The sequence below is a fragment of the Callorhinus ursinus genome, unplaced genomic scaffold (assembly GCF_003265705.2).
Source record: "Callorhinus ursinus isolate GAN/ISIS: 27379988/994484 unplaced genomic scaffold, GSC_fseal_2.0 scaffold115, whole genome shotgun sequence".
Classification (NCBI taxonomy): Eukaryota; Metazoa; Chordata; class Mammalia; order Carnivora; family Otariidae; genus Callorhinus; species Callorhinus ursinus.
This window is the reverse complement of record NW_027397177.1, coordinates 844,278-866,634: the sequence shown is the minus strand read 5'-3', so window position 1 is coordinate 866,634 and position 22,357 is coordinate 844,278. Positions and strand designations below refer to the sequence as shown.

Genomic DNA, 22,357 nt, shown 5'->3' with positions numbered 1-22,357 from the left:
TGTAGAAGCGCCAGAGCTGACCTGAGCCCAGTCTTCCGTAAACAAGGCCGAGGAGGACTGGGGAAGTTGGCTTCTACTCAGTGCCACACAGAGACCCCAAGGGGCAAGGTGCCAGAGAGCTCACACCCTGCACTGTGGTAGGGGCCCCATGTCCACCGTTCCCTAGTGCCTGCCTGGTCAGAGATGGACAGGAAGGCTGACCAGCTGCCCTGTTCCAGTTTCCCAGGACAGCCTCCAGATGGGGGCTCACCTCAGCCTGCCCACATCCCCATGGGGATGCAACAGGTAACCTCAGCCTGGCCACATGAGCCCCCTGGGCCAGCATTAGCATCCAGGGAAGAGGAGCACTAGCTGACGGCATCACAGGAAAGAAGGAGCGGGGGAGCAGTTAAAAAGCACTAAGTTGATCTATTTAAATATTTAAAATTTTAATTTCTCTTTTAGCATCTTTTAAACATGATACTGGTATACAGGATTATTAGTAGTGAGCTGATTTTAGTAAGGAAGGTACATTTCATTCTTAAAAAGGTGAAAGAACTCAGGAGTCACAAGTGGGTGTGAGTTGTTGGGCACGGTGCCATCACTGAGGCATTGCTGCCACCTGGTGACAGCAAACCTCGAGGACAGACTGCGAGTGCCCAGCTCAACAGCTTCCACAGGTTCCCCACTTGCAGTGTCTACTGCATATGTCGATGCCTGAAGACCCATCCGTGTAAGAAACCCTATTGACTGAAATGCTGGTGGGAGCAAGAGACACTGTCACGGGCACCACCCGTCCCGAGCTGGTATTTACATACATACTTTACAGATTTATTGCAATGATTTTGTATGGTGAGCTGGCCGCACTTGGGGAAGACCAGGGGTAACAACAGCCAAGAGTCGCCGTGTAGAGGGGCCAGGGCCGGCAGGCTTTGGGCTCACATACCTCAAGTGTGCTACACTGGACCCCAGAACTGCAAAAGCGGGTTGGCAGGGGCGCATCCCTTGTGCCCTCAGGCTTGGCAAGGGATCCGGGAGCAGGGTGGGTGGTCAAGGCTGTGTTGGGCTGCCCGGGCCCATGTAGACAGCCTTCTCCAGGCCATCCACTGCCTTTGAGTATTCCAGGTACGAGGGAAAGTGTGTGCATTCAAAGCGGCTGTTCCCGCGCACGTATGCCAGGAAATCTGGTGTTCCCGGGAAGATGACGTTGTCGGCCAGCAACACTGTCCCCGTCCGTAGCAGGCCACACTCCTGCGGGGGACAGATGGTAGGAAAGGGTGAGGGTGACAGGTGCCCGGCAAGCCCATCCCAAACTGGGAGGATAAATGCTCTTGGAGATGGTGGCTCCATACACTGGCCTCTGCCTGGCCATGAGTCAGCCCTGGGCTGACTCCTGGGGTCACAAGGGTCTCCCCACTGCCTTCCATCTCCTCCCTGGCAGCTGAGCACATGTCCTGCCTTGAGAATGTGGTTCTGTGACGGAAACTCTTTTGCTCCCCATTAGGTCCTGCGTCCCCAACCCCTAGGACAGCGTGTGGCAGGCACACAGGAGTTGTTCAGTGATGCTAGCTGGATGAGGAAGTGGAAGAGACAACGGAGCCAGGATTCCGGCCATAGGGCCAACTCAAGGCCAGTGGGTCCTTCGGTCACCCGGTGCCAGGCTCTTGCAGGTGAGATGCCTGGTGCCCAGTGCACAGGCTGCTGTGCGCTGTCACTGGAGGTCCTCACCGGCCTGACCAGGGTGACCCTGCAGGGATGGGGGCCCCTCGGGGCTTTGCTCTGAACATCCCCAAAATCTGGCATGTGAGACGCCCCTTCTCTGCCAGCGCCTGGGCCTGGGCTCTGCAGAAGGAAGGAGCAGACAGACATGGCCAGGGTGGTGTGCTGGGGGCAAGGCTGCCTAGATTATAGGAAGCAATGGAAAGAGAGCTGGAGAGGAATTGCTTGCCTGTGCGGGAGGGGCAGACCAGGGCAACTGGTCACCCCAGTTGCCTTGTCCTAGATTTAACTCTGGAAGCATAGAGCTGCTTTTTCACATGATCATAAAAGTTAAAAAAAAATAAGCAATCTGAAACCTCAAAAGCAAAATCAAAGTGACCCCAAGCAGGTCTCAAATTGCCAACAGGACCACAAACAATGGAGCATCTCTAAGTGACTTAAAAACATGGGCTTTAACTCTGCATCCCCCCACCGCCCCGCCCCAGGGATGTGCCCTAGCACAGAGTCTTACAAGTGTCTCACTTCTCCTGGTGGCCATGGTCCCTTCCAGCCTGTGGGCTTGGGGAAGCCAAGGGTCCTCCGTAGCCCGAGTGGAAAACTCAACTGTGAGGTCAGTGAGGCGAGAGACAACCCACAAGCCAGAATTTGAACAGTTAAGTACCACCGTGAATCATGGCGCATTTCCTCATGTAAAAAGAAAGCTCCCTAGCAGTCTTGGCTAGAAAGCCCTAGAATGGAGAACTGTCCCGGAGGAGGCGCCCCGGGCCCAAGCCCCGGAAAGGCAGCTCAGGTCTCCAGCCGGAAGCGGACAAGGTGAGCAGGAGCAGACTTGAGGAGGCCCTGCTGGCCCCAGATGGGACAGTCAGTGGCATGAAAGTCATCAGACACTGGAAACCAAATGAGTTGACCAGGAAAGAAGGAACAAAAGAAAGAAGCTTTGGGCACGTTTGGAGGGTGCTGGGGCCTACCCACCCTTGAGGAAGCTGGACGGAAGGGAGAAAAAGGCAGCACCTATCCTGCCTTTCCCCAGCCATCACACGCCTCCCGACCCGGGACACAGACCCCTCGGAGAATTCTGGCCAGAAGCCTACCGCATCTGAACGAACCCGCTGCACGAACCCCTGCGGGGAGGAAACAGCCTTCCTGGAGGTGGTTTTAAACTGTGTCCACAGTTCCTTCTCCATTGGGTGGGCACCGGGCTTAGTGACTCGCTTCTAACAAAGGGAAGGAGGCAGAAGCGGCGGTGTATGCTTGCAGAGGCACCACGGCTCCCTTGTTGCCCCTTCCGTTTCTGCCTCCCATCCCTGGCTGTAGGGAAAGCCAGCCGCCGCCATGTTGTGAGGACACCCAAGCAGCCCCATGGAGAGCCTATGAGACATGGCACTGAGGCCTCCTCAGAGCAGCCATCCAATTTCAAATCGCCACCTGCCCCTGCCAGCCTCTAGGCCCCGACCGAGAGAGGTATGGCGGGACCACTGCAGAGCCAGGCTGACCTGGCAAAAGCCGAGGGCCCGCAGAGCCCAGCTGCGGGGCTAAAGAATGCGTGTGTAAAAAGCACAGCCATTCTCAATTCGTGACTTCTTTTCTTTTGAGATAATTACGAGCTTTGAACAAGGAGCACTGAGAAAACTATTAGTTTCCTAGTTACTAAACGGCAATATTTGCTACTTTTCTATAAATGCAGGCCCTGCAATTACCACACACACCAGAGCTGCTGAAATCCCTCCCTCCCTGTGCAGGCCCGGCTGGGTTGGCTGTCTGGCCTCTGCCCTCAACACCTGATGTCCAGGTTCATGCCACCGCCTCCCCCAGCCGGCCGTGCTCCCCACAGCTGCCTCGCTCCTCGCCCAAGGGTCTCCTTGCCATCCCCCCACTGAGGGGGGACTGAGCACCTGTCTCAGCAGGTAACCAGTCCAACTTCTAGCTCCTGGCTCCCCCGTCCCCCTCCACCCTCAGAGCTCAGCACCACCCTCTCTACAGCCATCCCTCCCCACACTCCACACACCCAACAGAGATCTTTTCTGGGGACAGATCTAACCTTGTCCTCACCCGCTTAAAACCCCCCATATGTCCCCACCGGTGTGTGGCGTTCAGGTCCCTCCACGTGTGGCTCTGGCCCACTGCCCCAGGATATCCCCACAATATCCTGTGCCCTCAAAGACCCCCGGCCGGGGCAGGTTCTTTCCTGCGTGGCCAGGCAGCTGGCCCTCCATGTCTGCACTAGAACCACTGGGTGCAAGGTCCTGCCCAGCCTCCAGCCATGGCTCCAGTGGCCATGCAGCCCACACTCACAGTCCCTCTGCACCGGGCAGAGTGGCCAGCCCATGGGGGAACTGAGGTGGGTGAGCATGGGACAGACAACATGGAATCACTCCCTGACCACCAGAAGGGGGAGGCCATGGTGGGGCAAAACATCCCAGCCCCCGGTGGAGGGCCAAGTAGCCACTAAGTGTGACCTTGACCGCCGAGGTGGGGGAAGGTAGTGATCATCTATACAAAGCTCTGTGTGTCAGCTCATTAAGGGCCCGCCCAGTGCCCCACCTGGGAACGAGGCAGCCTCACTGGTGGCTGGCCAAGCAGCCGCACTGAGGGCTGGGACAGGATGCGATGTGAGGACAGGGACAGAGGGCTGGAGGGGGCTGCGCAATAAGGAGCCTCAGGGGAAAACAGGCAGGAGATGCCCTATTGGTGCTCACCCCTCCCTGTCAACCCAGCGCAGGCCACCTAGCAGGCCCAGCCAACTCCTTCTGCCCAGAACGCCCTTCCTCCCATCCCCATGCCACCCTTGAGGCCTCCTCTGGCCCTCCACACTCCCTGCCCAAATCACCGATGCCACCAGGGCCAGCCAGGGCAGCCCCTGCACCAGCAGCCAGCAATGAGGCCCATGTGGGCCAGGTGGTTGCACAACTCACCTCCAGGAGGAGCGTGTCCGGCAGGTACCGGTCCTTCCAGTGGTCGAGGAAGACCATGTCTAGCGTGTCCACGTCATATTTCTTCTTCAGCTGGGGGATAAAGTCCTGGGATGCCCCGACCACCACGGTGACCTGGAACAGCACTCTGTCAGTGCCCATACTCACAGACTGCCCTGCCTGGACACCGGCTCGAGTGTCATCACCACTCTCCTTTGGGGTTCTGGGGAGGTAAGTCCCCACTCTACCCCTCCCTCCAAGGGCGGCCTTGGGAGTTTTCTGCTCTGTGGAACAGGGTGGCAAGACCTCCCTCACAGAGCTGCTGGGGGTTCTGGGAAACCTGGCCGGGGAGGCACCATGAGGCCAGGTACAACAGGCTGAATGTGGCCTTGAACTGCACTGGGGCGATCCAGGCCCTTCCCCTCCACCTCGCACCCAGCCCCTGGCGCCTCCGTGTCCGCATTCTTCACCCTGGGGCGGAAACACACCCTGTCCTGCAGGCCTGCGAAGTCCAGCATCTGCTGGGTGATGGCGGCGTAGTCCGGGTTGATCTCAATGGTGAGCAGGCGCGCCCCGGGCTCCAGCAGGCGGGCCATGCGCACGGCCGAGTAGCCACAGTAGGCGCCCAGCTCCAGCAGCACCCGCGGGCACTGCTCCTGCACCACTGCATCCAAGATCTGACCTGCGGGGCGGAGGAGAGCCTGAGCACAGCAGAGGGAAGTGACCCACTCCTGGTCCTGGACCTGCTCCTTCCAGACTGAGCATCGGCCCCTCCCGATGCCTGCCTCCCCCACCCCCCACTGCCCCCCCATCACACTAAACACGCCCTCTGAGCTTCCAGGGTCCCTCAGGCCTCTGGCTCTCAGCACACGCTGGTCCCTCTCTTTCGCATGGTTCCTGACTGAGCCCAACTCATCCTAACCCAGAGCTGCCCCCTGCGGAAGCCCTCACCCCACTGTGCCCACGGGCTGCACTCAGGGCCTCCCTGCCCCCTCCCCCCGGGCTGGACACTGTCAGAGGCTCTAAGGGGGCTGGACACTGGCTATCTCATCTGTCCCCAGGGCCCAGCTCCCTGGGGTGTAGCGCAGCACAGGCCCGTGCCCCAGGCTGGAGTCCAAAGGTCAGGAGGTGGCCCTGGGGCCTGGGCGGAGCAGAGTCCCAGGAGCTCTGTGCACCCTCATGCCCAGCAGGGACAGCTGGTGTCACCCAGCTCCATGAGAAGGCATGCCAGTGCCAGGCCTACCGACTAATGTCAGCTGAGTCACTGTGTGGCAAGAAAGGGTCCCGCGCAGTTTATCGAACGTCCGTCCCTCCCCACGAGGACAGTGATGTGGATGCTCGGGCCTCTGCACAGCCTTTACCCCTGGCCAGGGAGGAGCTGGGTGGGTAGCTCAGGCCTCCAGGGCTCCAGGCAAGCCCCCACCCCAACACCCAGAAACAGTAACAACAGGCCTCTCCTTTACAGGCTGTGCTGCCCCACCCGAGGTCCCCTTTCCCATGCCCACTACCTGCTGGCCGGGCTGCCCACCTTTCTTGTCACCCACGTTCATAGCCCACTCCTTCTGCAAGCAGTAGCTATCGATGGCCTTCAGCACGCTTTGTGGGTCCCCGGCCACTGCGTGCTGCAGCACATGGTGCAGGATGCGCTGCTCCTTTGTGTTGCCCATGAACAGGTTGTGGAGGGGCTGCAGGACCAGCTCGTGCCAGTAGATAAGGGGTATGGCCAAGCCCCAGCGTCGCAGGCACAGCACCAGCACCAGGAGCGCCAGGCCCAGTGAGAAGGCTGCCAACAGCAGTGGTGGGGCCTCCAGCATCTGAGACAGGGCGGGGATCCAATGGGGTAAGGAGGAAGGGAGAGAAGCGGGAGGGTGATGGGCTTCGGGGCTTCGCGGCTGGCCAGGAAGCCCCGTAGCCGGCTTGCAGGCTCAAAGCCCCTCAGCATTAGTGCAGACCTGCCCCTCCTGGCTTACGCACCCTCTCCTCTGTTTGGGGGTGCTGCTTTTGCCCCCCATTGCTGATGGGAGCCTTCGAGAGGCTAGCCATGTGTCCCAGTTGCCCGGCCCATCTCAGTGCCAAGGGAATGCAGACCTCCTGCCCCCAAACAGCTTCCTGCCCCTGGGGACCTCCTGTCCCTCAGGCGCACAGAGCAGGTGCTGTGTCTGGCCCTCCTGCCTGGGGACCCTCCCGGACAGCCCCGACGGAGGTGGGCACAGGGGAGGCCCGTCCGTGTACAGCTTTCTTGGGTCCTCACACCAGGAATAGTCTGGGACACTCGTGTGGCCCTTTAAATGAGTTTCCAGGTAAGAACACAGGCGGTGCCCAGGCCAGGCACACAGGGCAGAGACCCGCTCACCACTCCCCTCAGGGACAGCCACCCGTGGTGCACCTGCCCTGGGCGAAGGCCCGCCTTGCCGCCTGCACCACAGGTGAGGGAGACCCCCCCAGCGGTAGGAGACAACTACGGGGACAGCACCACATCCCCCTGGCAACCTCCCTTCAGGTAGCTCGGGATCCAGTCAGACGGGGCCCCTGGAGACACAGGCAAGGTTGAGCCCCTCAGCCCTGGGCACCTGGCCAGCACAGAGCAGAGTCTGCGGTATTCTGGGCAGATGCTCAGAGTTCAGGCAAGACACCTTATAAAATGAGAAAGGACAAAAATAAAGAGGAACATGGGAAGCTTCTGCCGGGGCCGATGGGTCGCTCCGAGGTGCCTCACAAGGAAGGGCCACAGAACCCCAGCAACCACACAGGCCCTTGCTCTCCCAGAGGCTCCGATTTGGAAAGGCACATCCGGGAGAGCAGGCAGGCTGAGGGCCTCGGTGGCAAGAGCGCTTGAGGACCGTTGAGGGCTCTACACCCCACCGTGCTGGGCCATGAGGAGACAGTGGTGGTTTGGGGAACAGGGCAGAGGAAGGGAAAACTGAGGCTCTGCCCCAAGGGAGTGTGGATACCCAGATTCTGGTGTTTTAGGCCATGTGGCCTACTTACAGTGAACGCTTTATCAATGGGTCAGAGTGTGCACACACAATGGGCCCCAATCCTCTGCCCACCCTTGCTCTCCTGTTCCCAGGCCCACCCGGACCTTGTGAACCACTCTCCCAGCCGGCTCCTGCCCTCCGTGCTCAAGGACAGGTCTGTGCACTCCTTCTCTGAGCTTAGCAGCAAAGCAGAGAAATTTTGTGCAGGATTCTTTTGCCTTTAGATCTCACCGACAGAAACCATAACCTGAAAATGACCAGGGTCCAGATATCTGGGCCACTTCCTCAAGGCCAGCCTTGCCCACTAGGGCAGCACTTCACCCTTCCGTCCTCAGAGAGCTGAAGGCCTCAAAGAGGTAGTGAGATTTCAGCCTGGGACACCAGCGACACAGATGACAGCAGAAGGCTTGAAGTCCTGAGCAGGTGTGGCAAGTCTCAGCACCAGAGCATGGTGCCCCCGCCTGGGGTGCGCCCTGGGCCCCACCATGTCAGAAAGAGTATACATCAGGTGTCCTGTCTGCCACAGCTCTGGGGCCCACACTGGGCAAGGGCCCCCGAGGGGCAGCGTGCACCATGACCCAGGAGGCCGGTGAGGGGGTCACACAGGGGGAGGGTACAGTGGATAAGGGCGGAGTATCTCTCTTCTGGGGGACAGCTGACAAGAAACAGTGAGGGGAGGCCCCTGCAGCCTGAAGGAACTGGAACTTTCTACTGCTTAGGGTTTCTTAACCACACACCTGTGTCGCTTTGTCATTACTATTATTACTCGTAGTAGTGTTTGGGTGATGATACAATGGGCCACTCTGTTTTATTCTCTGCATTTAAAAAAACATCCAGTAAATGTTGGAAATAAATATCAAAAATAGGTAACATTCTACTTAGGTAACCAATTACTTGCTGGACTCTGGGGTCATAAACTATAAATTTCAATCTCCATGATACTTGGCTTGTGTTAAAAATCTGGCTTGTAAATCTCTAATCTCTAGATCTGTCTGTTTGCACAGCACTGTGTACCTCAGGGCTGATAGGAGGGCGCAGGGAGGGGCCACACCCGGGAGATGGCTCTGCTTTGGCTCTGAGTCCTGGTTACCCAACAGACATGCAAACAGAAAGGGCAATGCTGGGACTTTTAAACCATTCTGCGGGGAGGGGGGATCATCAGGAGGATAAAGGAAACTCAACCCCTGGCCAGGAGGCCAGAGCACAGAAGCCAAGTGGCAACTCTCAGATCCTCTCTGTTTTGTATGTGTTCAAAACAAGCCGTAAGGGAAACTTTTTAAGTGGCTTGCCGAGCACAGTTTCAAACATGGTTTCTTGACCACATCAAGGGTTGGAGGCAAAGCTTCGGCGCAGGATCCTGGGTCTCCTATCTTTCATGGCTGTTGACCTCAGGGCAGTGGCGGTAGTGCAGGGAGAAGCTGCTCACGGACTTCAGGGTTTGGCTGAAGAAGCTAGGCCTTTATAAGGCTTTCACAGATGATACATTTAGTATCATGAGAGCACGAAAGAAATAAAGGGAGACACAAATTAATGGCAAGACATCCCATGTTCATGGACTGGAAGATGTGATATTGCTAAGATGTCAATGTGAAAGTCCTCTACAGATACAATGCAACCCCTATCAAAATCCCAATGGCATTTCTTTGTAGGAATAGAAAAATCCTCCAAAAGGTCACCTGGAATCCGAATAGCCAAACAATCTGGAGAAAGAAGAGAACTGGAGGGCTCATACTTCCTGATTTCAAAACTTACTACAAAGCTACAGTAAATAAAACAGTGTGGTACTAGCACAAGGTAAACATACAAGCCAGCAGAACAAAACTGAGAGGCCAGAAATAAACCCTCACGTCTATGATCAAATGATTTTTTTAACAAGAGTGCCAGGACCACTCTATGGGAAAGAACAGTCTCTCTAATAAATGGCTTTGGGACAAAGAGATTTCCACATGCAGAAGAATAAAGTAGGACTCTTACACACCACATCCAAATTTAACTCAAAATGGATCAAAGCCTTGACTTTCAGAGCTAAAACTATAAAACTCTTAGAAGAAAACACAGGAGTAAATCTTCATGACTGCAATAAAAGAAACATAAATTGAATTTCATTAAAATTAAAAGCATCAAAGGACATTATCGAAAGAACCAAAGGACCTCAGGACAACCCACAGAATGGGAGAAAATATTTGCAAATCATACATCTGATGAGGGTTTAATATCTTGAATATATAGGGGTGCCCGGATGGCTCAGTCACTTAAGCATCGGACTCTTGGTTTCGACTCAGGTCATGATCTCGGGGTCGTGGGATCGAGCCCCATGTAGGGCTCTGTGCTCAGCGGGGAGGCTGCTTGGAATTCTCTCTCTCCCGCTGCCCCTCCCCCTGCTCATGCCTCGCTCTCTCTCAAAAAAAAGGGGGGGTCTTGAATATATAAAGAATTCCTACTTTGCAACAACAAAAAGCAACCCAATTAGAAAATGGGCAAAGGACATTTCTCCAAAGATCTACAAATGACCAATAAGCATATGGAAAGATGCCCAACATCCTTAGTCATTATGGAAATGCAAATTGAAACCACCCAAGATACCACATTTCACCCTTTAGGGCGGCAATTTTCCAAAAAAAGTTGGTAAATGTTAAATAACAAATGTTGATGAGGATGTGGGAAAACCGGAACCCTTGTGCGCTGCTGACAGCAATGCGAAGTGGTGCAGCTGCCGTGGGAAACAGTCTGGTGGTTTCTCAAAAAGTTAAATATAGAACTATCATATGACCAGCAATGCCACTCCCGGGTGCATACTCAAAAGAACTGGAAGCAGGGACTTGAACCAATGTTCACAGCGGCATTATTCACAACAACCAAAGGGTACAAACAGCCCATCTATCAACAGATGAATGGATGTGGTGTGTCCCTACAATGAATCATACTTCGTCACTAACATGAATGAAACAATGATTCATGCTACCACATGGATGAACCACGGAAGACATTATGGTACGTAAACAAAGGCACAAAAGGATAGATACTATAGGATTCCACTCACATGAAATTTGTAGAGTAGGCAAATCCATAGAGAAAGAAAGTAGAATAGAAGCTGCTGGGGGCTGGCGGGGGGAATGGGTACAGTGTTTGATTTGGAGATGATGAGAAAAAGAAAGTTCTGGAAATAGTGACAATGGTTACACAACACCATGAATGTACTTAATACCCCTGAATTGAATGTACACCTGTAACACTGAAATGGTTAAAATGGCAAATTTTAACTTATGTATTTTTTTTAATTTTATTTTTAAGTAATCTCTACACCCAACGTGGAGCTCAAACTCACAACCCCGAGATGAAGAGATGCACGCTCCACTGACTGAGCCAGCCAGGCGTCCCTAACTTAAGTTTTACTACAGTAAAAAGAACACAGTGGGAAACAACAAAACAGGCAACCGTTTCTGGCCCTCCCTGTTCCAAAAAAGGAAAAGGGACACACCGTTCCCCATAAGGAAGCAGGATCCAGAAAATCAACCGCTGCTCCCATCTCCCTGGGGGACCCAGGGCGCTCAGGAGTCTCTTGCCCTAACCCTGCTGATTGGCTGTGGGGGGCAACGGCGGGGGGGGGCAGGTGCAGCATGGACACCTGGGAGGGACATACTCATGGTCCTTCCCGGAGGCAGTGGAAGGGGCCTTCCTGTCTCAGCAGAGTCTGCCTGCCGGTGTGCTTCCTTCCGACAGGCCTATGGTGTATTGCCAGCATCGATCTCTTCACAGACCTCTCTCCCCACAGGGCAAAAACACCCAGCCCCAAACCCTCCTTATCATAAGCCCGTCCTTCAGTATTCCCCCTGCAACCACAAAACCATAACCTCCATCAACTCTGATCACCGTTTATCATCCTCCAGGCCCAACCGGGGCAATCAAGATGCTTGGCAGCTGGGCCAAGACCCCCAGCCACACCTGATCCAAGGTGGGGACAGGCGCATGGGCCCCTGACACCCAGAGCCACTGGGCCCGGGACCTTCAGTTCCATGATCCTTTGTGACAAAAGTGCTTCTCTATATCCAGCCTGACACACGGTACAATTTCACCGAGGCCTGGCCCCATAACATGTGCGTGGCGGGGGGGGCTCCACTCCCTGCCGGATCTGCCCCTTCCTTGCCCACTCAGTTCTTAAGCTCTAGCCCTGTGGGATGGGTACCTCGGTGCTGCTTCTATCTCTCTCTCTGCTTCGTAGCCAGATGGTCTATCCCTTGTGTCAGCTAGTCAGTGTTCTTTTATGCATTTAACATATCCTAGATGACACTCTTTTTTTCTCTAAAGGAAATGAAAATGTTTTTCATAAATATATTGCAAGCAACCGTCAGTGGATAAGTTACCGAGACTCTTACAATTCTGTAAAAAGATGAATCAATTGTGTGACATCATTCCTAGGCTCATTGAAAAAACCCGTGAGAGTTCACTAGACCGTTTTGTCCCCAGCTGAGGATCTGCTGTTATGCCCACATTGCCATCACCTCCTTCTGAAGAGCAGGTCCCCGCCCACACTTGTTCTGGAAACGAGGGAGGGCCAGGATGGTCCTTGTGCCTGAGGCTGCAGGAGTATCAGAAGTCCAGGCCAGAGGGAATGCAGGCCACCTCCCTGACCAAGAGCTGCAGGGCCGAGCATCCCAGCTCCCCCAGTCACATCTGACCCTGTCTTGGCACCTGCTTCTTGGAGGACCCCCACCACAGGCCCAGCCCCGCTTCTGGTCGACGGGCTCACGCACTAGAAGCAGGGCCAGCTGTCTTGGCTCTGAATGGAGGACAGGCCTCAGAGTGCACAGAACATTCTGGGGCAACAACAGGCAGGCTGGCCAGGATCCCTGTGGGGAAGACAGAAAGGATGGGGGTGGAGTGGGCCAGGAGAGGCCTGCCAGGGTGAGCGTCCAGGGAGGGGTGGTTGGCCGCCTGCCCCCCAGGCCGGCGTACAGGGCAAAGCCCAACATCCCACTCTGTCTGGGGACTGGGACAGTTCTGGCAGCTCATGAACACTATCAGCAAAGCCCCAGCAACTGTCTGCCTCCAGCCCTGCCCATGAGCGAACTGAATGCGGACTCCCCATTTTACTCCTCAAAGGCTGGATGGCAGCCCTTTGTTCCGTCTCTGGTCCGCCGCTCATTTAGGGCATCTGGTGGTGATTTGGACTCCTAATCCAGTGCTCCGACAAACGTCCATTACAGCAGCGAGGGCAGGTTTCGATTCCATGATTCTGAATATACTCTCAGAGGCTGGGTGAGAGGCCAGGCTTCCAAACGGTAGCTCCTGGGCTGGAAGTACTTCCTGGCTTCTGGGGAGGACTTTTTGTCTCCTTGGTTGATCGTGCTCCTCCCACGGGAGCTTCTCAGTTGACTGAAACCCCCTTCTCGCACCCCTGCTGACAATGTGCCACCATGGTACTAATTCTGTCCACTTCCTTTCCGATTGGTATGACTTCACTAAGGATAATTTGGAACTTCAATGGCGTTCGTGGGAAACTGCAGATCTCCCCAAAGTGGCTCCTGAGACCTCTCCCTTCCATCTCCTCTGCTCCTCCTTCCTCCCGTACCACCTTTGTTCTCCCTCCAGCTCCGCTGCATCCTCTGATATGACCCCTGCAAGCCCCTACCTCCTCCTTCCCGCCCACCTGCCAGACCTTCCCCTTTCCTCCAGCCCCTCAGCTCCCATAGTCACTGGCATATAGACCCTCCTGCCCCCTCGGGGGCTCTCAAAAGACTCAAGGACCCCCAAAAGTAACCACCTGAGGTTGAATAAGAAAAAAAAAAGCCAAGTGGAAACAGACATTAGTCCACAGCCTCCATAAGATTATATACCAGGGCAAAAAGATCTTAAAGGCCTCCTCCATGAACACTGGTGAAAAGCTTTAGCCCTCATATTGAACAGGTAACTAGCCTGCTCCATCTGCTAGAAACACAATTCAGACAAAAATATAAAATGAGGAGCGCCTGGATGGCTCAGTCGTTGGGTGTCTACCTTTGGCTCAGGTCAAGATCCCAGGGTCCTAGGATCAAGCCCCGCATTGGGCTCCCTGCTCAGTGGGAAGCCTGCTTCTCCCTCTCCCACTCCCCCTGCTTGTGTTCCCTCTCTCGCTGTGTCTCTGTCAAAAAGTAAATAAAATCTTAAAAAAAAAATATATATATATATATATAATGAAACAAAGACAAGGTCCAACTCTTATATAAACTAGTGAGTTTTATATAATTGTATTTATGCCTCATGCATGGCTAAAAGTTTTAAATGAAAACCATAAGATCTCCATTTGCATCTGTCTGTGTGTTTATGTATGTATGTACACACGTGTGTGTGTAGTATCTCTCTACCTCCAGAGGTATTACCAAATTAATTTATAAAATCCCTTAAAGTAGTTCTATCTTTATCTAATTGGCTTAGAGAAAAATTAGCACTTAAATAAATTAAATCTTCCCCAAACTCCCAGAAATATAAGAACCAACTTAACTGTTATTCAAGTGTACATAATTTGGGTAATCTTTGGTAAATAAGACTAGCTTAATATTGTTGATTTAATGAAACAGGTATATCTTCAGTGTTATCAACATTAAATATAATACAAACATACATTTTTATTCTACTTTGGCTTACTAGTCAAATAAGCTAATATTATATCTACTCAATGTTTAAGATTGCACATGACAAATCCGATTTTCATCAAACTGAGTTCCTATTCTTTTTTTAAAGATTTATTTATTTACTTGAGAGAGAAAGAACCTCAAGCAGACTCCTCGCTGAGCTTGGAGCCCAGTGCAGGGCCATTCCCATGACCCTGAGATCATGACCTGAGCTGAAATTAAGACCTGGTCAGCCAGCCGAGCCACTGAGGTGCCCCTCAACAATTATCGTTGTTTTATAATATATCTGCCTCCAAGCACCTGGCTGGCTCAGTCAGTAGGGCCTGTGACTCTTGATCTTGGGGTCGTGAGTTCAAGCCCCATGTTGGGGATAGAGATTACTTAAAATATATACGTATATACACGTATCTGCTTCTAAAAACTGTCTCCAAAATCTTTCTGGTAATTTGCAACCTTAGAGTTATGCCAAGTCAAATAACAGATAGTCATTGAATACATAATTTCTACATAAGATAAAGTGCTGAAACACTCATTATTAATCACAGCTTAAGTTTTAGGGCGCCTGGGTGACTCAGTTGCTTAAGCATCTACCTTTGGCTCAGGTCGTGATCCTGAGGTCCTAAGACAGAGCCTTCCCCCCTCCATCAGGCTCCCTGCTGAGCAGGGAGCTTGCTTCTCCCTCTTCCTCTGCCCCTCCCCCTGCTCGTGCTGTCTCTTGCTCTCTATCTCAAATAAATAAAATCTTAAAAAGATATATTTGTACTATTCAGAGTATATACCTCTACAGATTATGACATGGCATACTCATAAAATCTGCTCATCTGTTACAGAATACTGGTGTATGACTGATGATTCATAATTATCTACTTCCTAGTTTTCTCTGTAAAATAAAGCTGGCGAATGGCTAAAAGTTATAATCAGTATATGAAAATAAAACAACTACTACAAACAATAAGGCGAAGCGAAACACCTTTGCATACAAAGAATTTGAGGAAAATAGCATGTGTTTCACATGAAAAGTATGCAAAGAATGTAGGATTTGTTTTTGTTAAGGAAAGAAGGATAGTAATGTTATCCTAGGGTTACATTTTCAAAAAGGGAAAGTATAGGACAAGAACCTGAATGGATATAGGAAGTTGTAGGTCAAAGCTGGCTAAGATTAAATGGATTTATATATAAAGTTTTTGAAATGAGCTTTACTATCAATAACATACTAATGTAAAACTAGAGTTTGGTTTTCTCTCTGCTAAAGCAACAAAACGTCTTGGATTACTGGTCTGCTTTTAACAAGAGATTATGAAAGGTTTTTCTTTACCCTCTGAGTAATGTTAACAACCTTTCCCTTTTGTGGAAACAAAGATTCTCTCCTATCAAAATAATTTCCTGTGTTTCATGTCGTCATTACCATGTCCTTGTTTACATAAGATAATCTAGTCTTCTCACTGGCAAAAGAGCCAGGTTGTTGTTTTTTTTTAAACAATCATGTTATCTCCTATGTTTACTTATGAATTCTTTTATTGTCACTTAGGTCAGGTAAATCACCAAAAAATTGTTTCACAGTGACCTGGGATCCTATTTAGCCAAGCATTCACACCTTTCGATATTTTTGACAACTCTGCCTTCCCCAAATCAAATCCTAAATGAAGTTATTTTCTTGATTTCAAACTGGCTTTGGGATTTCCCAGAGGGCCTCTGGAAGATCTCAAAGGGTTTGTTTTTTCACCTCATAAAAGAGATGAGTTAAACAATACTGTTTTAATCAACACGCTGGATTTCATGAAAGTCATTGTCAAATTAAGACATGCTGCTTAACCTTCCAAAAGTTATATTTGTGAGTTGATGTTATTAATATCAGGATGTCAGAATTTACATAAAGTTCCTGTAAATTTGTGAGTGCCCTCACTGACCATGCAATATTCTGGTATATTGTTATCAGTCATCATTCCAGTTAATACTTTAAATGGTGTGTATGTTACAGAAACTATCAAGTTTCCTTGTCAATTGTGTTATTTTTATAAGGGACTCCCACCAAATCTTTAACTCCTGGCCATTTTCAGTCTTTGTTACCCACAGATAGTTTTTGTTTTGCTCTGATTCTTCTTCAAAAGCATTTGCAATCAGCTACAGGCCAGAGTGCTTCGTCTTCAACAGAAAGAGACTATCTCCAAGACCCGTGGAAAGGACTATGACAGGTACCTGGGGTACAGACTTCCAACGGCCTTGCTTCAATAACTCTTGAGATCATCTCATGGGACTGAGTAAGGTGCCTCAGAACTCTAGTGGAGAAAACTATGGGCTTGTCAAAACTAGAGAAGAATTAACTAAACAGAATTGGATGAACTGATAAAAGATGATTATAATTTTATATGGCTTTTGTCTGGAATATTCTTGGCTCGTTAGTGTTTTATTTTCTGGATATAAAAAAGCACCCTTTCTTTTTTTCTCTTAAGCTATCTGTGAGTCATTCCACTCTAGCAAGTTATACTTTTGTAAACAAAACTGAAGCATTTATCTTCTCCCTGCTTGATTCCTCCAAAAATTGGAAACTATTGTTGAGTATTCTTATTTTCATGGCAATATAGTTTTTTGCATAGGTTCAATAAGAATCTGTCCTCTTTGCAATAGGACATAATTTTAAAGCATTGGTTATATAACCAAGGAATGTCATATTTGAAAATGATGCATGGTATCAGACATGACCAGGTTTTGAGGAACTGCAGTCGACTTTACAAGGAGCAATGCTTACAAAGTCCTCTCGAAAAAAACCAGCCTGGTACTTGGCTTACAGAGATTCCCAGCCTTACAGGTGAGTAAGGAAGGTCACTTCCTGGCAGATCCAGGAACCCTAAGATATTTGGGGGACCTTGAGAAGAGTGGAATTCACCCGAATCTACAGGTGAAGTCTGATGGTAAGTTCTTGCTTTGGCTTCCTAGCCTTGAAAAGGCTTTTAAAATTCCAATCTGAGATTCCCCATAAAAAGTTCCACAAAGCAAACTTAACAAGGTCTATGTGGTCAACTGCCATTTTTGCTGCACTTGTGTAAATAATCAGGCCAAATTTAATGAGACCAGAATTATTTTGTACACAAGAATAATCTTCCTTTGACTGTCTTTTTTTAAAAAAAGATTTACTATTTATTTGAAAGAGAAAGTGTGCGAGCACACACAAGGGGGGGCTTGGAGGCAGAGGAGGGGGCGGGAGAGAGAGAGAAGTAGACTCCCCGCTGAGCATGGAGCCCGACACCGGGCTGGATCCCACACCCTGGAGATCACGACCTGGGACGAAATCAAGAGTCGGACACTTAACTGAGCCATCCAGACGCCCCTTCCTTTGATTATCTTTGATCAAAAAGGGAGATGGCTCTAGAGGGAAATGTTATGTCTCAATGGGGAAAAATAATACACCCTTGTGGGTTATCAGATTCTAACTCTGTTTATAGTGTTCGAGGTTTTACTATTACTACCTGTGACTGGTACTGCCATCCTGCCATCTTACACGTTTTGTCAGCCCTTACCAAACCCTCAGTTCTAGTTTCCTTCAGTATCCGGCTACAACTCTCCAAAATGATGTTTCCAATTTTTCCTCCTTCCCTCCTCACTTGGCATCACTGAGAATGAAAATCTGACTACCCAGACCCTTCCTGGGACTCCAGTTATCTTGTTGCTGCCCCTTTTCCTCCAGGATCTGAAAAAGCCCTGCATGAACTTGATAAAATCTTCAAGGAGATCATCATCGCAACAAATTGTGTGTGCCCGCCTGCATTCCTGGAACTGCGGCTGCATGGGCCACTGCCAGCCCATGGAAACTCCCACATCTTCCATGTTCTGCTCTGGGAAATAACCTTGACTGTGACACTTATGTCTATACTATCACCACAAACACTCAAACTACAAACTGGGAAATCCACTGGATTGGCCCTCACCCCATAACCTAGAGATGTTTACACATCAATGTCTAAACTCGTCCCAACTGGCCACCTGTAGGGATCAAAAACCAGGTTTATGTTCAGCTCTGACCATTAATCTTCGCTTTCCTTTCTGTTTCCATAGAAAGGTCCCTCATTATATGCCTGATCACTGTAATCGTCCAGCAAATATCCTCTACTACCAAGTCCCAACAGTTGGTTCAACAAAAGGTGATCAAATGGAAAACAAGCTTGTATTATTCAGCAGACAGAATACCTCTTCTTTCCTTCAACAAGAGGGGCACCTGCCAAAGACTCTCTCCTTGACCATACTCTATCGAGGCTCCTCTGAGCCTTCAGAATTCTCAATTAGGTCTCAACCTTGGCCTATAAAGACTTGAACAAATACTAGTGTCTAATAGCTCAAGGCTGCATCCTTAGGATGACTTTAGCCACCTTAAGGTGCGTGACAGAGAAAACTCAAGGGTTCCAAAAGAAATGACTGTTTCAGCCAATACCTGAAGATAGGGCTTCATCTCCCAGCCTCTGTAGAAGCAGGGAAGCCTAACTTCCATAAGCATCACTTAGCATATCCGGATGGGTGTCACATGCACAAACCACCTCTTCCCACTTTTGTAATTTCTCACTTCCGTGACTCACTCAAGTCCTGTCATTCCCATCCCTCCACACACTCACTCTCCTTTTAAAAGTGCCCCTGAACAAACCCGAATGGCACTCAGCTCTTGACCGTAAGTCAGGTCCAATCTGGGGTGACTTTCTCTTTCTCAACATTCTCACATGGGTATGAGGCCACACCATCCAGACCCAATCTGGTCACTTTCCTTTCTGGTGTGGCAGCCATTCCCCTGAAAGGAAGAGCCTGGCAGTACCCCAAGTTTTCTCCTGGAAAACTTTCCCTTTCCAGGGGAAAACTTGTTGGAAAGATCACTGAGCCCCTCCGGGCCTGGATGCCCACAATTCTCCCACTCCCAAGCGTCTGATCCCTGCTCAAAGACCAAGTGTGACCCTCCCTTAGCGAGTCAGGCCCTGACCCTGAAAGCCCATCAAGTCAAAGCCCTCCCCAGGAGACAGCCCCACCTTAGGGTATGGCTCCCCACAGGAGGCTGGATCCCCTATCCTTGTCCAGAACCCTATCCCCAAGTCGGATCTTCCCACTCCAACACAGATCTCCCACTTCCTCAACCCAGTCTGGTATCCCAGCCCCTTGTTTTCTGTCCAGAGACTCCCACCCAAGGTCGGATCCTTTCACACGGGTTCTAATTTCCCACCCCGTATCCGCAGCTCCTCGCCCTAGGACAGATCCCCAGATCCCCCACCCCGGATCAGATCCGCCCCAGGTCGGGAGACCCCCCCCCGCACCCCGGATCAGATCCACCCCAGGTCGGGAGACCCCCACCCCGGATCAGATCCACCCCAGGTCCGCAGACTCCCACCCCGATCAGAAGCACCCCAGGTCCGGAGACCGCCCCCCCCCCCCCCCCGCCCAACCAACCCCACTTCGGAGACCCACCCACCCCGGATCAGATCCACCCCAGGCCCGGAGACCCCCCACCCCGGGCCGGTTCCCCGCGACCCGCCTGCGCTCTCACCTCGCACTCGGCGGCGGCGTCCTTGGTCTGGAGGACCCGCCCAGGGCCAGCGCAGGCAGCGCGGCGGACAGCCCCGGGCTCAGGAGAGGCCCCGCGCAGCGAGGGTTGCGATGGCGGCTGCGCTGCGGGGACCCGGCGGGCGCTTCCGGTGGCGGACGTGGGCGGCGGCGGCGGGCGGGGTGCGGGGCGCGGCGCGGAGCGCAGCAGGTAGGGCGGGGCGGGGAGGGGGGCTCTCTGTGCGGGGCGGGGGGTCCCCGCCAGGGGTTGTCCACGTGGGGGTGTCCCCGCGGGCAGCACTTGGCTGGGACCGCTGTTTGCCGGCTTCCACCCACCCCAGCCCCCTTTCCAGATGCGGAAAGAGCTGCGGGACCCCGCCGGAGGTTCTGCGGGGGCGGCGGGGAGGGGGATGATCTGTGCTCGCTGCCCCAGCCCCCAGCCCAATATTGACTATAGTCCTGATGATGGGGGTGGTGGCTCACCTCCTGAGGTTACCAGACGCCACCACCTGCAGACCCCACTAGTCAGACCTGGCCACCTCCTCCCCGCCACCCCAGTGGGCACACACAGCAGGTGCTCAGCACGTGCACTGCACGGACTCTCTGAGGGGACACTTACAAACTGATGGGCAGTGAGCACTGCCTGTTTGTAGGGCTTCGCAGGTGCCCCGAGGCAGGGGGACAGTACCCGGCTTGTCCTCCTGGAGCCACCAAGGATCACCAACCAAACCAGGCACAGGGGGTGGTGCCAGGCTCCGGAACAGGGACTGGGTGCTGGGTCATATGCCCAACCCTGCAGGACGGGCTCCCCAGAGCTAGTCACAGTGCCACCACATTTGCCATGGTGACATGGCCAGCCCCACACGTGATGACGTGCTCCCCACCACATGCCTGCTCGGTGACCGACCCCTACCCCTTGCCCCTGGATGACTCCCCATGGGGCGGGAGTGTTGAGGGGCCTGAGCAAGGGAAGAACGAGGCCTCCTTCATGGAGATGGTGGCTGTGGGGAGTGGCAGGGCACTTGGCCAGCAGTGGAATGAAGCTGACAGCGGATGTGGAAGGGCAAAGCTGTGTGCCGCTGTGGCCTTGGGGAGCCTCGGGCCTGCAGAGTCCTGGGAAATGGGGAGATAGGGTTGCCCTTAGGGCAGCTTTGCTGACTCCTGGGACCTTGGCCAAGGCACCCAGTCTTTGAAAGCATCCTTGCTGCGTGAGTCAGGTGGGACGTTTGTGAGGGTAAATGCAGCGGTGCGGTGGGGCCCTCACCCCTTCTGATGCAAGTAAAAGATGCTGCTGCTGCCATTACAAGTCCAGGGCCCTTCAGGCCCCTGTAACCTTGGCCTTGCAGCAGAGCAGGATGGCTTTGGGGTGGAGCTTTTTGTATCCAGCGGGGCAGCACCAAAGATTCTGCCCCCATGGTCCTTGGGCAGCAAGGGGAAGGAAGCCCCAAGCTTCCTTAGCTAGAGCTTTCTTAGCTGCAGCGGTGAGGGCCTGACAGGGCCAGAGCACAGCGCCAACACCCAACAAAGATGTGCAGGGCTGATTCTGAGCCTCCTCTTCCATCTGAGCCCCGCTTTCCAACTGAGAGCAGGAAGGCACCTGTGCCATCCCAGGTTTGGGGGTGGCACATGCCACTCCTGAACAGGAACCGGAATGACACTACCTGTGGTGTCACCTGTCCCCTAACACCTGCTAACCAGGAAAGAATGCACGGTGGGGAGGACAGTACAAGAGGACTCCCAGGGTGGCTCCCTGAGGTGGCCAGTGTGCCTGTGAGCACACAGCAAAGCCTCCGCTTGTGCTCCCGGAGTGGGGCACCATTCAGTCAGCCTTGCCGCACTTGCTGGGTGCCAGGCCCCCGGTTCAGAGGGGAGCAGACAATTAAAGGACAATGGGTTCAGAGCAAAGAGAAGACAGACCTTTCCAGGACTGAGCTCTGAACGTGTGGTGGGGAAGGGGAGGCTGGAAGACTGCCCAGGGCACTGGAGTGGTGTGTCCCCAGGTAGCCCGTGTAGAGCAGCACCCACCTCATCCGCCTTACCGGTCCTTGAGGTAGGTTCCTCTTCCAAGTGTTTATCCGACTGAGAGGGCTCCTGGGTATGCACGGCAGGCGGGGAGGGCAAACCCACAGAGATAAGCTCGCACTCCATGTGGCCAGTTGCTCGCCCTGCCCTCTGCCTGATAGCAGGCAGAGGGGACACAGTGTGGAGCTGGGGACAGTCGGAGCTAGCCGGGACCCTGTTCTGTCGGCAGGAAGGACCAGCATCAGCATCTGCAATGGAAGGTAGAGGCATTGTCCTGGGCAAAAGTTTCACGTCCCCTTCCCCCACCACGGAGCAGCGGAAGGGAGAGATGTGCGCGCTCCTCAGGGTCCAGCAGCTGCTTCTCTCCCACCGGCAGTCTGTCTCCGGTTCTTTGGGGTCATATCAAAGCCACCAGAATAACTGACAAAGTTTAGGCCTCTTCAGAGCCCCTGGGTTGAATTTGGAATTGAGCCCCCTTTGGACTGGCTGTTTGAACGGAGCCTTGGCTCCGTTCGGTCCCATGTTTGCCTGGGCACACATCTCAGGTGGCCTTGGCTGGGGTGGGTACAAAGCTGGGGGTGGGCCTGGCTTTGGGGTGGATATGGTGAAGCCTCTCCACAGGGCAGGCTAG

At 52.7% G+C, this 22,357-nt stretch overlaps 2 protein-coding genes across 4 annotated transcripts in view; one reads left to right on the top strand and one right to left on the bottom strand.

Moving 5' to 3' along the window:
* Window positions 1–407: 407 nt before the first annotated feature.
* COMT (catechol-O-methyltransferase) lies at window positions 408–19,855 on the bottom strand. Its single transcript, XM_025857994.2, has 5 exons — window positions 19,709–19,855; window positions 6,136–6,421; window positions 5,096–5,289; window positions 4,611–4,742; window positions 408–1,230 (listed from the first exon to the last, which is right to left on the bottom strand). Exons 2-5 carry the CDS (start codon window positions 6,419–6,421, stop codon window positions 1,030–1,032), a joined length of 813 nt encoding a protein of 270 aa, XP_025713779.1. The 5' UTR covers window positions 19,709–19,855; the 3' UTR covers window positions 408–1,029.
* A 3-nt stretch (window positions 19,856–19,858) lies between these two features.
* The window catches only part of TXNRD2 (thioredoxin reductase 2), a 48,278-nt gene continuing 45,779 nt past the window's right edge, over window positions 19,859–22,357 (top strand). Inside the window, exon 1 of one of the 3 annotated variants that reach the window (XM_073889707.1) lies at window positions 19,859–19,915. Coding sequence is in view for 1 of the 3 variants with exons in the window: in XM_073889708.1 (XP_073745809.1) it covers window positions 21,980–21,986 (7 nt within the window). In the remaining 2 variants the exon portion in view is untranslated. Of the gene's footprint in view, window positions 19,916–21,919; window positions 21,987–22,357 lie in introns of those variants that run through there. The other 2 variants (XM_073889706.1, XM_073889708.1) reach the window with 2 other exon arrangements.

Bases quoted from the DNA above. Each gene is read 5' to 3' on its own strand.
- COMT (XM_025857994.2), bottom strand. From the start codon at position 6,421: ATGCTGGAGGCCCCACCACTGCTGTTGGCAGCCTTCTCACTGGGCCTG. The intron at 4,743-5,095 runs GTGTGTTTCCGC...GTGCTGTTCCAG, and splicing joins TCGCAGGCCTGCAGGACAGG to GTCACCGTGGTGGTCGGGGC. The intron at 1,231-4,610 runs GTGAGTTGTGCA...TGTCCCCCGCAG, and splicing joins CGGACACGCTCCTCCTGGAG to GAGTGTGGCCTGCTACGGAC.